The following is a 17,762-nucleotide window of genomic DNA, read 5'->3' as shown; positions in this document are numbered from 1 at the left end:
TCAAATTCCTCCCTTATTTCCATAGAATTAAAAATACAGTTTATTAAGTATTGTATTTGGATGGTGTTAATGGTGTGTTTTATATCTGCATTTCCTGGTATAGGCTTGGGCAAGGGTTAGGGATTAAAATCTATTTGTTCTTTGTTGCATAATGTTTACTTGTTGCTCAGTTGCTCAGTTCTCTGGAAAGTGAGATTATAAACAGAATATGAAGCAACAAATGTATTGTACATATTTTCATTAACCACACTGATAAGCAGCTTGCATAGAGTGTCCTCCAGAATACCATCCACTGCAAATTACTCTCTCTCACTTACAAAGCCCCCAATAACATTACCCTTTTATGCAACTAAAACCTCATCTTGAAATACATTCCCTGACTTCCTCTTAGATCTGACGCTGACCTGACCTCACATCCTCTCTAGTATCCACTTATCACTTCTACCTTCAAGACTTCTCAGTTACCACTACTCACCTATGGTATTCCCTGCATGCCTGATCTAGCACTCCACCAGTTTTCAATTCCTTAATGCTCTCTACGAAAAACACTTCATTACTACAGTTCACTTATATTTCACTCTGCTATACCCTCACTTCTTTCACAATCTCCCTACTTCCAGCTTCCAGCTTTGCATTTGATCTGCCTTGTATGTCCCTGTTTTATTTATTCCCTGAAAAGCACTGTAGCACCATGCAATTCAATAAGAATCATCATCATCATAGTAATAATATTTCTCACAGTTGTGTGACCAAATTGGATGAAATCTTTACAATTAGCCCATGAGCCTGTTAGTGTGGTCAAAGGATGATCATGCACACAAGCCGATAGTGGTAATCATCATCATCATTTATTTATATAGCGCCACTATTTCCGCAGCGCTGTACAGAGAACCCACATCAGTCCCTGCCCCATTGAGGCTTACAGTCTAAATTCGCTAAAGAAAACAAAGACACACAGACTAGGGTCAATATTGTTAGCAGCCAATTGACCTACCAGTATGTTTTTGGAGTGTGGGAGGAAACCGGAGCACACAAAAGGAACCCACGTAAACACGGGGAGAACATACATACTCCTCACAGATAAGGCCATGGTCGGGAATTGAACTTATGATCCCAGTGCTGTATGGCAGAAGTACTAAGCACTTATCCACCGTGCTGCCCATAGTGGTAATCTCCTGTTATCTTCTGATCATATTTTCCAACATGTCTGATAAAGAATCAGTCAATATTAAACAGTCTAATATCAGACATTGCACTTTCAGACTGCAAATGCTGTGATATTGGCCTTGATTTTATGAATATTTATGGCTTGGTGTACCTGGGATGTCCAGGTACCCAGTAGAACAGCATTGGTCCATTATGTGATATTTCACTAATGGTAGATTTTAAATCAGATTGTAGTAAAACAGTGCATTATTTATTAATGTCCTTTCTTTAACAACCTAAAAGATTGGAATCTTGGATCACTAATCAAAAAACTCACACTAATGTGTTTGTGTGTTTCACAGAGTATCATTACAGAGAGCAAGCTGAACAGGGGGCAAAGGCCCCGAAAGAGCTTGGTGAGGAGGTGCCTTAGGAGGTTTCTGAGGACCTGGCAGAGGAGGGGCCACAGCACGGCCTGGAGGTTAGTCGAGAGGAGGAGAAGGCAGTTGACATTATGGCTGAAGTAAATTAATGTGAAATCTTTCCCTATTTAAAAACAATGATCTGAAATTGCTTACAGAAGCAAATTCTGGGAGAAATGCAAATTTTTGCAAAGTGCACTCCTATGGTATTCTGTAAGAGACATGTTGAACAAATATGTGCAAGTAGTGTAGTTCCTAGAGGTTTAAGCATATTCTGGGCACTGTAATCGACTGATGGCTTCTGATCTCTAAAGTAGAGTTCTCTTTAATTGTTGCTTTGCTGCATAAGCCTACAATAGAAAATATCAAAATCCAAAAAGATAAATGCAATAAAAACAAAGCAAAATAAATTACAAACAACCAAACTCATTAAAAAAAATTGTATGCAATATGCACTAGTGGAATGTTTAGTTAGTGAAAATAAATGCATATTGTGACACTTATATGTCATACTTGCCAACTTTTCCTCGTTGGCTTCAGGGAGATCCCGGAGGAGATGTGTGTGTGGGGGGCAAGGCTTGACAAATTGCATCAGTTTGGCCCCACCCCCTAAACAATTGTCACAATTTTGGCCAATTACAGCAGGAGCGCGGAGCTAAAGAGATGCAATATTTGCGTCATTAAGCCCCGCCCCACCACTTATCTATTGCGGAGTCAAGAACCGGGAGGGTGCCCTGCTCTCCCGGGAGCACGGGAGGTCTCCCAGAAATGCAGGAGTCTCCCGGAGTAGACAACTATTCGTTAAAGAAAAGTGGCTAATGAATCTCTAGAAACTGAAGTATCTTTTACATTTCTGTCTCCATTACTGAAGTCATGTTGTCTTACCTGTCAGTCTTTGATTAAATCTTGGTCTCCATGAAAATGGCCACCTCCATAGGCATCAATACATGGACATAGGACACAATTTCTGAACTGTGTCATCCTGCCACAGATGGCGAAGCCAACCACATCTTGTACTGGCTCAGCATCAGGGAGAATGCCAGACTCTTCAGGGAGTGAGGGAGATCACCCCTATTTCAGGGAGTCTCCCTGACATTCAGGGAGAGTTGGCAAGTATGTTATATGTTCCTTTTCTATCAGACACAAATACTGATGATGAGGAACTGTCTCCAACGGTTCTCAGGCACTGTTCTATGTGGATGGTCTGCACCAAGATTTAGAAACAATGCAGGTCTGCCCGGGCAGCATTTTCCAAAAATTTTGCAATAGTACTTTTTTTATGACATTTTGCTGTTACTTTGAATACAATTTGTAAGGTGTTCTTCAAATTATGTTATTCATAAAGAGTGTGATTGAAGTAACCATTATGTATACATCTTCCTAACACTACTGTTCTGTTCGTGTCGACTATACAAATGTACTGTTAGTGTCAATGTGAACCATATCATAAAAATTACACTTTACATTATTATTAAATCAAAGGGCTATTCTCTAAACTTTTATTGGATTAAATAAAGATATTGGGCCTGATTGATTAAGGAATGTTAAGTAAAAAAAATTGAGTAAGTAGTCTCCTGGACAAAACCATGTTACAATGCAAGGGGTGCAAACTAGTTCAGATGGAAATCAGAGGCTCACTGAATTTTTTTTTGTTTTAAATGCTAACATCCCTTCCTTGCAATACCAACCTAAGATGGATCTATGATCACTGATCCTTAGTACAATGTCACCTATAATTTCTCTTCATAGATTTGTAAACTTGTCAATTATATGGAACTGGATTTTGTAATCATGGCTCATGGGAATAGAGCCAAATAGATTTTGTTTGCATACCTTGGACATAGAATGCAGTCAGTTACTGATTAGAAGGGTTATTTGATTAGTGCTCAGCACACTTTTCTTTATAAACCTCCAATCTCTCAGGGTAAGAAGATACCCTTGGTGGCATCATGAGGTGCAGAGCTGTGTGTCTCTTACTGCTGTTCTGTCTCACTGGGTCCTTTGCACAACAACTGTAAGTATAGTAATACCTACATCAATACTATATATTTTACTTGCCAAGCAGTTGCGAATGCTGTACTTCCACAATGTATTTTCCACACAAGTCTCAATAACTGATCATCATCATCATCATCATCATCAACATTTATTTATATAGCGCCAGCAAATTCCGTAGCGCTTTACAATTGGGAACAAACATTGATAAGACAATACTGGGTAATACATACAGACAGAGAGGTAAGAGAACCCTGCTCGAAAGCTTACAATCTATAGGACAATGGGAGTTAGAAACACAAGGGCATGTGCTACATCATATTGCACAATGGACCAGCCAGACTGCAAAGGTAAAAGTACTGAGTGGGCTGTGTGTGTTGCAATGTTGGTCAGAAGGTTGTTGTCTTGTGTTAGCGGTGTAGAGGATGGTAATAGGGTAATCTAGGGAAATTAAGATGATGGTTGAGGAATATCATAACCTTGTCTGAAGAGGTGGGTTTTCAGTGAACGCTTGAAGGTTTGAAGACTAGAGGAAAGTCTTACTGTGCGAGGGAGGGAATTCCACAAAGTAGGTGCAGCCCGGAAAAACTGATGCAAACTATAGAAGGCACTGTACAACTTGCTTGCTCACATATCAAATTTATAGTTACATTACCACTATAAACTAGACCCCTTGCTAATTGGTGTGACTGATAATATCAACAAAATCAGCAGTAAAGGCTTGTGACTGTGCTTATAATTAATTGGCTGCACAGTATGATAAGAAGTGGGCATTAGTTATTGAAACATGTTTTGAAAAAAGTTTATATTTGGCAAGCAAAACAAAGTCTATCTGGTTAATTAGCATCTGAGTGTGTCTTTCTAAGATGAAATTCCATCTACCACTTAGATAAAGAGCCTTTATCATTAACCATCCACTCCCCTATATATAGTAATCAGGTTGGGTCCTCCTATTATACTATACTATTATTCTATTCTATCCTATTATTGCTGTTCTAATAGGCTGCAGCTTGATCGCTGTTTTTTTAAGGCAATGGCCAGGGTCTCAATAGAGGGACCCCTACCTTTATGTAATATGCTATGATCAACGCTGCTGGCTCAGCAGCGTTGAGGCTTATCTGGCAAAGTGGGAGTCACATGATTGAATGTAATGCATTAATGTAAGGCTCACATCCAATCAAGTTACCTATTTCATCCATGTCACCCAAGTTGCTGTAAAACCTCCTCTATGAATATCATTCACATCCTCATTTACAATTGTATTACTCTACTAATTAAAATTACAAGCTAACCATCATTTAACTTGATAGTTGCCTATAGCTTGACTTACAGTATAGTATGTCACTTGGAGAAACTAAGGTGACCTCTTTACCCAATATGCTAATTTATTTGGAAATAGCTTTTCAGAGGGAATCAGTGGCGCTATATAAATAAAGGATGATGATGATGATGATGATTAACGGTGGCTACATTCTCATACAGCTCCTAACGCTGAAAATACTAATAATAAAGATGGACAAATCTCTTTCAGTTCAGTTCACATCGCAATTCACAATACTGGGCCAACAATTCTATGTTTAGTGAATCAATTCACAAATGTGAATTAGGTGTACCGTATATACTCGTGTATAAGCCGAGTTTTTCAGCATACTTTTGTATGCTGAAAAAGGCCACTCGGCTTATACACGGGTGAACTTACCTTGTGTCCGGTCCCTCGGCTGTCAACTTCTGCATATGCGTTCCAACAACAGGAAGTTCGGCATTTGGAACGCAAACTTGCGTTCCAAATGCCGAACTTCCTGTTGTTGGAACGCATATGCGTTCCACTGCCGGGTAAGTGAAATCTCTCTCTCTCTCTCTCTCTCTCTCTCTCTCTCTCTCTCTCTCTCTCGTTTTTTTTTTAATTTACAGTGCAATTACATAATGAACAAACAATACAGCCACCATGTTCATACATTTATATCCCTACCCCTTATATACCCCTTTATTTAGGTTAGGTTGTACCCAATGATTTTATAATCATTTATGAATGTTCCTTGTCATCTAGCTAAAAATGATTTCATAGATTGAACCTATCATTATTTATTTAGGTTTTTAAATTAGCGCTCTTTTCCACCCTAGGCCTTTGCTCGAGTCAATACGTTTTCCCAGTTTTATGTAGTAAAATTAGGTGCCTTGGCTTATATTCGGGTCGACTTATACTCGAGTATATACGGTATGTATGTATCTGCTTATCCTAACTTTGAGCCCTGCAATTTCTATCTTGTCTTCCTGTAAAAGGTCTTGGATCTTAAACTGTCTCTGTGGTAGTTATGATCGGGTTCCGAACTGTACTTAAAGAAAAGTGCAATTCTAGACATTCCAATGTAAAGAAGGATAACCTCACCAGTATTTTAGGAGAAAAATATAATTTTTAAAAATTTAAGGGGGTGGTTATGAATTTGAAGTAACATTTGTTACTGTTTTACCATGAATTGTGTATCCTGGCGCATTGTTTACCCGTTGTTGGTTTTATTTAGTTATTTTGGTTTCCCTTTTTAGCCTCTCAGGTGCTGTCACCTCTTGCTTGCCCTGCCTGTGCTCTAAAGTTCTTCATTCTGTCCAATCTGTGGGGGTCATCTTAGTTCCCATGGGGAGCGGTGGCTGCTATAGGCCAAAGAGCATTCTGAGACAAATACATTTTTTTCTCTAGTAATGTTCAGGGTGATATTTATTTTCTTATTCTTATTGTTTTATTCTTCCTGCTTTAGCCTTGTCCTTTATCCTTTATTGTATCAATGTCCTGTTTATATTTGAATCAGCAACTGTTATTAACCCCTGCATGGGTAACTGCTCTTTTTGGTTTTGACCGTATGCTCTATTACTACTAACTCCAGGCTCCTGGTCCTGGGTTTTAAAATTATTCTCTTGCCTTCACCTATACATTTGTTTTCTTTGTTTGCCATTGTCCAAGTCTCCACAACTATGCGTCCTTGTCCATTTCTGTCAGTCTCTTACCTTTATGTTCCAACTCTGTTCATGATCACCTGTCTTCTACTGATTGTTACATATTGTTTAAATCATGGGGAAGTAGTCCTTTTCTGAATTTCTGAACAAATAAAGAGAATCACAGTTCTGTTACAAAAAACCAGCCCATCTTTAATCCACTTCGTAGGGGTAAATGTATTAAGGTGCGGATCTTGCAAGTCACTAATATTTGGCGACTACGCAGGGGCTAGTTTTGCCTGTAAAGCCATTGCCATTTTGAACTTCCCCTACAAACTCGCCGAATATCGGTGGCTTCCAAAATCCGCACTTTAATACATTTACCCCCTAGACTTGAAGTCTCAGTTTCTCAAAAGTGCTTAGGGGTTAATTCAGGTCCCATTCATTAATTATCCTCTGGATTTGCCTAAAGCAGACAAAATGCTTATTATTTAAGGAAAGCTGAGATTTAATATTTCTGTAATTAATAATGTTTTTAGGGTGTGTATGTTCTTATTTTCATATCGTATCACTTATTTCATGGACTTCAGCCAATGCAAATTTGTCTAACCTACTTGTATTCATTGTAACTGCAATAATCTCAAGAAATGTTAACATTATGAGCCCTATGCAAATAAATTAGCTAACTTTTATGGTAGAAAACCTTATATAGACTCTAAACCCATAAATCAAAAAAGTGAATATGGTATTCTAATAAAGGGCAATCTAGGGCTAGAAAAATAAAACTCAATATACATTGTTAAGCATTAAAAAATAGAAATAAACCAAGTGAAAAGTAAAAGTGTACATGATTAACTATTAACACTTAAATAAAATATTTTTCTTAACAATTTATGAGCAAAATTAGTTGCTTCTTTATTATTGTTTCTGGAATCAATATAAGTTCATCACATGTATCTTCAGTGGAGATATCTATATTTAGAAACATTCACTTAATTACTAAATAATATTCTGTATAAGGGAGATAATCAGTCACGGAGCAACATTTGAGTGTATGTGACTCTCGTATCCCAGTAAATAATCTTATTAAGAAATAAGTATAAGAATCACATATATTTCTCCTGTGTTATTAAAATCCTTATTTCTGGACTCTGTTCTCTCCCTATAACAAAATAGGGAATTTCTCAAAAGGCGGTCTTATTTCAGAGATAGGATGAGTCACATAATTTATTCTATTTCTAGATTTTACTTAACTCATTTAGAGTATAGAGTATCTTGTTGGCAGCACGGTGGCTTATTGGTTAGCCCTTCTACCTCACAGCACTGGGGTCATCATGAGTTCGATTCCCGACCATGGCCTTATCTGTGTGGAGTTTGTATGTTCTCCCCGTGTTTGCGTGAATTTCCTCCGGGTGCACCAGTTTCCTTTCACACTCCAAAAACATGCTAGCAGGTTAATTGACTGCCATTAAATTGCACTTAGTCTCTCTTAGTCTGTGTGTGTGTATGTTAGGGAATTTAGACTGTAAGCTCCAATGGGGCAGGGACTGAGGGCAGCACAGTGGCCTAGTGGCTAGCACTTCTGCCTCACAGCACTGGGGTCATGAGTTCGATTCCCGACCATGGCCGTATCTGTGTGGAGTTTGTATGTTCTCCCTGTGTTTGCATGGGTTTCCTCCGGGTGCTCCGGTTTCCTCCCACACTCCAAAAATATACTGGTAGGTTAATTGGCTGCTATCAAAATTGACCCTAGTCTCTCCCTCTCTGTCTGTCTCCTTCTCTGTGTCTGTCTGTCTGTGTGTGAGTGTGTGTCTATATTAGGAAATTTAGACTGTAAGCTCCAATGGGGCAGGGATTGATGTGAATGAGTTCTCTGTACAGCGCTGCGGAACTAGTGGCGCTATATAAATAAATGATGATGATGATGATGATGATGATGTGAATGAGTTCTCTGTACAGCGCTGCGGAATTAGTGGCACTATATAAAAAAATAGATAGTTAGATCTTGCTGGTAATTGTGGGCAGATACAACTGAGAAGGAAAACTGTCTTTCAGAATACATTACCCTAAGCAGTCACACAAAAGGGCAGTGAAAAACAGTGTCTGTTAATAGTATAGACACAACCTTGTATTTTGCCTTGAAATTTAACAGAGTGTTTGTTCTCAAGGCTTCTCTTTAGCATAGTGTACCATGTACTTAATGAGCAGCACTGCCAAGAGGAATTTCAAAAACGACTATTTTCCAAGCAGGTTTGATTCTTTTTATTGCTGTGGTCTGTGTATTTGACACCTGGAAAATTCACTGAAGGTAGTGTTCCGCTTTAGTGCGGGAATTCAACTGTGTCTTTTCCCAACAGATGCACCCTGATTACGTCCAGCGTGCTACATGCAGATACGGAAGAAACCATCGTGTTAGATGGACACAGCTCCACATTTACTGCTGACTTTACAGTCATGGATTTTCCCCTACAAAAAACCTCTCTTGCTCATGGCAAGATCTCTGTCAATAGCGGTAATAAATTCCTGGGAACTGCCAAAATAAAGGTGAGCTATCAATGAGAAAAAAAAAAAAGTTGTGTCCATATCATGTACCATTTGTAGCGACTTGAGGACTGCAATCAACGGTACAACCAAGTAAGAAAAAATTGCACCTGTAATACTACTTTTAGTGTATACTTTATGTTTGGAAGTGGAGCTACATCCGTGGTTCCCAAACTTTCTCAGTTCGAGGCACCCTTAAGGTCATCATAATTTTTCCAAGGCACCCCTAAACCAAAATAATTACTGGGTAGTCCTGTTTTTAAGTAGTTGGGTCAAAATGACGTAAGATGTATTTAGGCCCCTTCACAATCACATTGTGCCCCTTCATCATATCACTGCGCCCCTTCACCATATTACTCTGTCCCCCTCTTCGCCATCTCACACTCTGTCCCCCTCCTTCAGCGTCTCTGTCCCCCTTCAGCGTGTCTCTCTCTGTCCCCCTCCTTCAACGTGTCTCTCTCTGTCCCCCTTCTTCAGCATGTCTTTCTCTGTCCCCCTCCTTCAGCGTGTCTCTCTCTGTCCCCCTCCTTCAGCGTGTCTCTCTCTGTCCCCCTCCTTCAGCGTATCTCTGTCCCCCTCCTTCAGTGTCTCTCTCTGTCCCCTTCAGTGTCTCTCTCTGTCCCCCTTCAGCGTCTCTCTCTGTTCCCCTTCAGCATCCCTCTCTGTCCCCCTCCTTCAGCGTATCTCTCTGTCCCCCTCCTTCAGTGTGTCTCTCTGTTCCCCTCCTTCAGCGTCTCTCTCTGTCCCCCTCCTTCAGCATCTCTCTCTGTCCCCCTTCAGCGTCTCTCTCTGTCACTCTTCAGCGTCTCTCTCTCTCTGTCCCCCTTCAGTGTCTCTCTCTGTCCCCCTTCAGCGGCTCTCTCTGTCCCCCTTTAGCGTCTCTCTGTCCCCTTCAGCATGTCTCTTTGTCCCCCTTCAGAGTCTCTCTCTGTTTCCCCTTCAGCGTGTCTTTCTGTCCCCCTTCAGCGTGTCTCTCTGTCCCCCTTCAGTGTCTCTCTGTCCCCCTTAAGTGTCTCTCCCTGTCCCCCTTCAGCGTCTCTCTTTCCCCCTTCAGCGTCTCTCTGTGCCCCTTCAGCGTCTCTCTCTGTCCACCTTCAGTTTCTCTCTGCCCCCCTTCAGTGTCTCTCTTTCCCCCTTCAGTGTCTCTTTCTGTCCCCCTTCAGTGTCTTTCTGTCCCCCTTCAGTGTCTCTCTCTGTCCCCCTTCAGTGTCTCTCTGTCCCCCTTCAGTGTCTCTCTCTGTCCCCCTTCAGTGTCTTTCTGTCCCCCTTCAGTGTCTCTCTCTGTCCCCCTTCAGTATCTCTCTGTGTCCCCCTTCAGTGTCTCTCTGTGCCCCCTTTAGTGTCTCTCTGTGGCCCCCTTCAGCCTGTCTCTGTGTCCCCCATCAGTGTCTCTCTGTGCCCCTTCAGTGTCTATCTCTGTCCCCCTTCAGTGTCTCTCTGTCCCCCTTCAGTGTCTCTCTGCCCCCCTTCAGTGTCTCTCTGTCCCCCTTCAGTGTCTCTCTTTGCCCCCATCAGTGTCTCTCTGTGCCCCTCCAGTGTCTCTCTGTCCCCCTTTAGTATCTCTCTGTCCCCCTTCAGTGTCTCTCTCTCTGCCCCCCTTCAGTGTCTCTCTGTCCCCCATCAGCGTGTCTCTCTGTCCCCCTTCAGTGTCTCTCTGTCCCCCTTAAGTGTCTCTCTCTGTCCCCCTTCAGTGTCTCTCTGTGCCCCCCTTCAGTGTCTCTCTGTGCCCCCCTTCAGTGTCTCTTTCTGTCCCCCTTCAGTGTCTTTCTGTCCCCCTTCAGTGTCTCTCTCTGTCCCCCTTCAGTGTCTCTCTGTCCCCCTTCAGTGTCTCTCTCTGTCCCCCTTCAGTGTCTTTCTGTCCCCCTTCAGTGTCTCTCTCTGTCCCCCTTCAGTATCTCTCTGTGTCCCCCTTCAGTGTCTCTCTGTGCCCCCTTTAGTGTCTCTCTGTGGCCCCCTTCAGCCTGTCTCTGTGTCCCCCATCAGTGTCTCTCTGTGCCCCTTCAGTGTCTATCTCTGTCCCCCTTCAGTGTCTCTCTGTCCCCCTTCAGTGTCTCTCTGCCCCCCTTCAGTGTCTCTCTGTCCCCCTTCAGTGTCTCTCTTTGCCCCCATCAGTGTCTCTCTGTGCCCCTCCAGTGTCTCTCTGTCCCCCTTTAGTATCTCTCTGTCCCCCTTCAGTGTCTCTCTCTCTGCCCCCCTTCAGTGTCTCTCTGTCCCCCATCAGCGTGTCTCTCTGTCCCCCTTCAGTGTCTCTCTGTCCCCCTTAAGTGTCTCTCTCTGTCCCCCTTCAGTGTCTCTCTGTGCCCCCCTTCAGTGTCTCTCTGTGCCCCCCTTCAGTGTCTCTCTGTCCCCCTTTAGTGTCTCTCTCTGTCCCCCTTCAGTGTCTCTCTGTTCCCCTTCAGTGTCTCTCTGTGCCCCCCTTCACTCTTCTTTACTTACCTTCTTTCCTGACGTCCTCTCTGCTGCTGCTCGTCCTCACTGAGGCTGACGGACGTGATGATGCCACCTATCTAAGATCTTTCAAAACATTTCTCACTTTATAAGCATGTTTAAGATTGTAATGCCTAATACCTTCGGTCTGTAATCAGCTCAAAATTCTATGTGATGTATCCAGGCCATGCTTGAAAATGAGAGGTGCTTGTCAATATATTTCTTCTTGGTAAAATACAAGTTAGGGGATATTACAGGAGATGTGTAGGATGTAAAGGAGAAAAAAAGTAAAATCAATGGCCAACCTACTTCCACTTCATAACAACATTCACCATTTTTTTTATTTCTTATTTTACTAATATATTAAAAAGAGAAAAAATAAATGGATCTTGAGGTGCACTGTGTAGTATGGGGTCTCTTATTCGAAATGCACATGTGCCAAGTAACTGGAGTAAAACATAACCTTTATTAGTAAAAGATAAAAATGTTACAACGTCATCTTAACATCACTCTTTATAAATTATTCACCTAACACTTTCATTCATATATTTATTCACCTCATTATTTATTTATTATTTGTTTGTTTTTTTATTCTAGTGAATTTAATTATATATGAATTTATTCTATATCTATATTATAAAAAAAAAAAATATATATATATAATTTTCACTTTCTCCTTGGTCACCTTTCACATATGATTAGTATCCAGTTCATTATTATAATTAGGAAATTATATACTTTAATAATACTCAGCACACAGTTATTCAAATAAAATACTGATATTCACTAAATTATCTTGATGACTATTCAATGTTATAATGTATGTTTTCTAATTTGCATGCTCTTAAATAATGAAATATATATTATCCATTCAATATTGTGCACTTAGTGAATATAATAAATCAATAATATTCTTTGATTACTTAAAAGATTATTTTATGTTATAATATATGTCCTAGAATAAACATGCTCTTTAATGTATGATCCATAATGTGAACCTTCTGCAGTGTCGGACTGGGGCATGAAGGGCCCACCGGGGAATGCAACACTAGGGGCCCACCAAAGGGGGTGTGGTCAGCCATCATAGAGGCAGGGCCAGACACTAGAGGGGGAGTGGTCAGTCCACGAAGGACAGCTTGCACCTTAGTGCAGCATCAAAAGAATGCAGTGTGTGTATAAAAAATACACAGTCTTGACCTGCCCCTTAGATTGGTCAGAACAGTCACCAAAAATCACGATTGTCCCACTAGACCAGGATTGGCTAACCTGTGGCACTCCAGGTGTTGTTAAGCTACAAGCCCCAGCATGCTTTGCCAATATATAGCAGCTTATTGCTGAAAGGGTATGCTGGGACTTATAGTTTCACAACACCTGGTGTACCACAGGTTAGCCAAGCCTGCACTAGACTCAGATCATTTGACAGACTGTCCTACCTGTTGTTGTCACTTTTACCACCTGTGGCTGCTTGTTTCTTTAGTTGCGGCTTGTCTGGATCCTGGAATGTTGAGGGCCCTATTTGGAAAAAATAATGGGTACATTTAGAAACGCCAACCATCCCTGCCATTAAATCAACAGCACCCACATTTAATAATTAGGCCTCTCTCCAGCCTCAACATTAAAGTAATAGTGCTCACATTTGATAAATAGATCTATTACCAACCCCAACATTAAATTAATAGTATTCCCATTTAATAAATAAACCTATTACCCTCCCTCCAAACAGCCCCAGCAATAAATTAATAGCATTTATGTTTAATACATCCATTTCGCACAACCATTCCTAGCATTAATTATTTTATCTTAGTACAACATTTACGCGTTTATTGCTATGCGCATGGACAGAAATTAGGATTTGAAAATAACAGATGTAATTTTTATCACATCAGAGCATGACAATATCAAAGCCATTTTCACAATGTGACTAAAGATGGTTAGCAACAAATTGCTACTAAACACCACCTATTATATTTACCTAGAAACCTTTACCATGGGGACAGAATGCAAGTGTTGTCTTAAGCTAAAAATAATTATTTATTATTAGTTCCAAAGGGATTGTTTTCAGGCAAAGATCTGTAAAATAGGAAGTTTCTTTCTGCTGAGCATAATTATATAGTATTTTATCATCTGTCTGGTACGTTGTTTCTTTAACATGGAGAGCTTCCCCCAAGCTGTTACAAAGAAGAGATAATTAGAGGTGTTTAGCTGGGTGATGCATAAGAGCTGTTTGTAAAATAAGAATATTGCAGCTCAAACGTGCAAACTGACTTTCAAGCAAATTCACCACATATAAAGAACATTAACAATCCACGTCAGGCTCCTTAAAATACTTATGTACAACCAGAGGAGCAGAGAGAGTTTGGAATGGGTACAAAGTCCCCATGCCTCCATTGGCGGGCTGGTGGTCATGATGAGGACTGATTGGGCTCTAGACCCATTTGCACCAGAATATATGGAGCCAAGTGTCTGTGCGGATCAATATTGGTAACACTCCTCCTTTCACCAAAGCTGCTTGAGCAGACTGCGGGAGGGCACACTCAGCCTAGAAGGGCCCCATGAAGCACCCAAAGCCCAACATCACTCTCCCTGTGTATACCTGCAGCCAGGAATGGTTTTTGACAACATTGGGCCTAGGGCAGAGTCAAGAATGGGTGCCAACATTTTTGCAGTGCACAATTGTTCTTCGAGAAAAAGAAGACATTGCCATGAGTTATGGGAGTAATTTGCCTGGTGTAGCTGCTGTTTTACCCAGCCAATGAAACTTATGAAAAATTGCAATTTAAAAATCTCCAGATCCCTTTAGTGTCATCATGTAGTAATGTTTCCTAGCACCAGCTTGTCCCACAATACAATTATGCAGAATGCACCACAGTGCCAGTATGTCCCACAATGACAATAGTCCCCATGCCAGAAAGATCCACTGTGACAGTATGCAATGTGCTCCAATGTGACAACATGCAGAAAGAAATAATATAATACGGCTCCTTACCAGGTGTGATGAATGTCCTGGACTTCGTCCCAGGGGGGAAGAGATTTTAATCCACGATGTGTGAGTGAATAAACAGAGTTTAACCGCTAATATAGGTAAAATTAACTCACTTCTCTCTTCCGTGGAAACTTCTCTTTGGCCGTATGTCCGCGCAGGTGCACCTGTCATTTCTGTCGGCTCGGAACTCTGTATGGTAAGAAAGGTTCCTACTGACAGCGGGTTCCAAGCTTCACTGCCAATTGAAATTTGGACACTAGTACCACACCACTGATTCACAGCTGCGATCGCAATTGACGCTGTGGCCTCCAGGTAAGCTCCACCCATGGGGAAAAGGGGGTGTGGCCATACGGTAGCCGGGCCTACCGGTGGTTTAACCGGTAGCCCGCTGGGCCAGTCCGACGCTGCCCTTCTGAATTTAATATTACAGTCTGATATACAACATCCTTATGGATTACTTATAGAGCTAAATTTACTGCAAGATGTTTTATTTCCTTTTCTTGAATGAAATACTTATTATTTATCTTCTTTTAAGAACTCTTGTATAATTCCTGAACTAAGTTTATATCATATTAAATTGGTATGCCACAATATACTACATTGAATACATTAAGTAGCCACAGACATTCTATCTGACAACAACGGGTTAAAAATTGAACTCTTCTCATCCAATCCAACATTAGCAAATCTGATTGATTCTTTGAACTTTAAGAACCTGGTTTTTGATGCCAGTCAACAGTGAAACTGTGTTTGCCGTTCTTTGCTAAGTTTAACAGTGAAACTGGGTTGGCCGTTCTTTGCTATGCATGACTAATACATTATGAGATATTTACTTAGTTTGAATTAGAGATGTTCACTGACCCCCTGTGTTCTGGTTTTGGTTTTGGATCTGGATTAACTTTGTGTTTTGGCTTTGGTTTTGGCAAAACCGCCCTTGCATATTTTGGTTTTTTATTTCTCTTGCTAAAATCACATAATTTTTTTTTCTTTTCCCCCTACGTTATTATTAACCTCAATAATACTAATGTCAAGTCATTTGCAGTCAATTTGGACCATCTCACAAGTCACAATATTATTTTCGTACACTTTCAAACAAAGGCTGCAGCGACCTGGCTGGATGCTAAGCGACAGAGCAATGACTCAAACACACGGCAGTTCCTAGCACATCTAGGAAACATTGCCGCACAGCGGTATCAGTAAAGAAAAGTGGTGCAAGATGGAATTGTCCTTAGATCATGAAATCAGTTATGGTTCATTTGATCACTCCACCCGTTCCTTGGATAACTGTGGTAATTCTACAGCTAATACATGGCGACAAGCGCTGCCCCCCCTTTGGGATGTATGCTTTTATCAGACCCAGACCAATCCAGGGTGCCAGACAATGCACTAATAAGAGCCACTGTAATTCACAGCAAAAAACAAGTTCATCACGGAGCTTCGAATCAGCCCCAATTCACAAAAAAATTATAATATAGTTAGGTACCTTTAACGTAAAGTGCAGATTACAAACACGTTGTGCAATACTGATGTAACAGCAGCAAAGTGGAAGGTAATACATATACACGTCTATTTAAACATCCATGCTTACATTACTTCTGCAAACAACGTTGTTCTTCATTAATAAAACTGTTATACCATTCAAAAAAATTAGATATAATCCTCCACCATTCTTGGATGTTGATATTTGATAGTAGGATCAGGTGGAGTTACAGTAGAGGTGTCACTAATTTTGGTCAATTCTTTTACAGTAGACAAGACCAGATGTCAAAATGTTGCGCTGAGTCATCTTCATCATCAATGTCTAAGAGTTTTGCAAATCACACAACAGCATATAGCACATGTAGGTAACATTGGCACACAGTGGTAGCTGAAAGGAAAAGTGGTGCAAGATGGAATTGTCCTTGGTCCCTCCCAGCCACCCTTATATTGGATTTTAAAAATGAAATGCACACTTTAACATATGTCTATTTCTATGTTGTCGTTAAAATAATCATCCACCATCCTTTGGATCTTGATAGTAGGATCAGGTGGAGATACAGCAGAGGTGTCATGTTTTTTGGTCAATTATTTTAGACCAGACCAGGGGGTATCAAATGTATCAAGCTGAGAGTTTTCCGGGGGGTTTGAAAAGTGGAGATGTTGCCTATAGCAACCAATCAGATTCTAGCTGTCATTTTGCAGAATGTACTAAATAAATGATAACTAGAATCAGATTGGTTTTTCAAACCCACCGGAAAACTCTCAACTTGATACATTTACCACCAGATGTCTAAATGTTGTGCTGAGTTTTTCCTAGCAGCAGTTGAGTGAGAAACTGAAGGAGGAGACGCCGTCCTGTCACGTAACACTTGAGCTGTCATCTTGCTCACCAGGAGCTCCTTGCATCTCTTCAGATCTGAGTCAGTTGGAAACAAAGAGAAGACATAGCTCTTAAACCGAGGATCAAGCACAGTCCCCAAAATGTAGTCATCCAATGTCAAGATTTTGATAACTCTTGGATCCTGACAAAGTGAATAAAGTACTTAATCTACAAGTCCAACATACTTAGCGTAATTGCTTTGTTTAATCTCCTCATTCGGTTTCTGAAGCTGCTTTTCCAAAAGTCTAATTAAGGGAATCACTTGACTCAAGCAAGTAGTGTCTGAACTCACTTCACAGATGACTACTTTGAATGGTTATAGCATCTTGCACAACACAGAAAGTATTCTCCACTGTGCTTGAGTAAAATTCATCAGCCCTCCTTTTCCAATGTCATGGCTTGTGGAGTAAGCATGGATGTCTTTTTGCTGTTCCTCCATCCACAGAAGCATATACAGGGTGGAATTCTACCTTGTCACCACCTCTTTCTTCAGTTGGTGGCAGGGAAAATTAAATTGCTCTTGTAGTTGCTGCAATCACCTACATGCTGTTGCAGAATGCCGGAAATGTTCAGATATTTTATGGGCCACAGACAGCATCTCCTGCATGTCCCTGTCATTTTTTAGAAAGCTTTGCACCACCAAGTTTATTGTGTGAGCAAAACAGGAAATGTGATGGAATTCATCCAGCTGTAATGCTCTCACAATATTGGTGGCGTTATCAGAAATTACATATCCTGAGGGGAGTCCAAGTGGGATAAGCCATGTTGCAATGACATACCTTGGTTTTTGTAGCAGATTGTCAGCTGTATGCCTCTTAGTGAAGCAGATGATACACTGAGTAGCCTACATGCTGCTGCTGTTCCTGCTGGTGCAGATGAATCTCAAACCCAATGGGCTGTCACAGTCATATAATCTTTAGTTTGCCCAGTTCCGCTTGTACACATATCTGTGGTTAAGTGTACA

At 40.9% G+C, this 17,762-nt stretch overlaps 1 protein-coding gene across 1 annotated transcript in view; it reads left to right on the top strand.

The window, feature by feature from the left end:
* The first annotated feature begins 3,491 nt into the window (after positions 1-3,491).
* The window catches only part of LOC142151178 (venom factor-like), a 172,695-nt gene continuing 158,424 nt past the window's right edge, over positions 3,492-17,762 (top strand). The window contains exons 1-2 of the mRNA XM_075206544.1: positions 3,492-3,582; positions 8,846-9,032. Of these exons, the coding sequence (XP_075062645.1) occupies positions 3,518-3,582; positions 8,846-9,032 (252 nt within the window). The 5' untranslated portion in view covers positions 3,492-3,517. The remainder of the gene's footprint in view (positions 3,583-8,845; positions 9,033-17,762) is intronic.

This window comes from Mixophyes fleayi, chromosome 4, assembly GCF_038048845.1.
Source record: "Mixophyes fleayi isolate aMixFle1 chromosome 4, aMixFle1.hap1, whole genome shotgun sequence".
Lineage (NCBI taxonomy): Eukaryota > Metazoa > Chordata > Amphibia > Anura > Limnodynastidae > Mixophyes > Mixophyes fleayi.
This window is presented reverse-complemented; position numbering and strand designations above follow the sequence as displayed.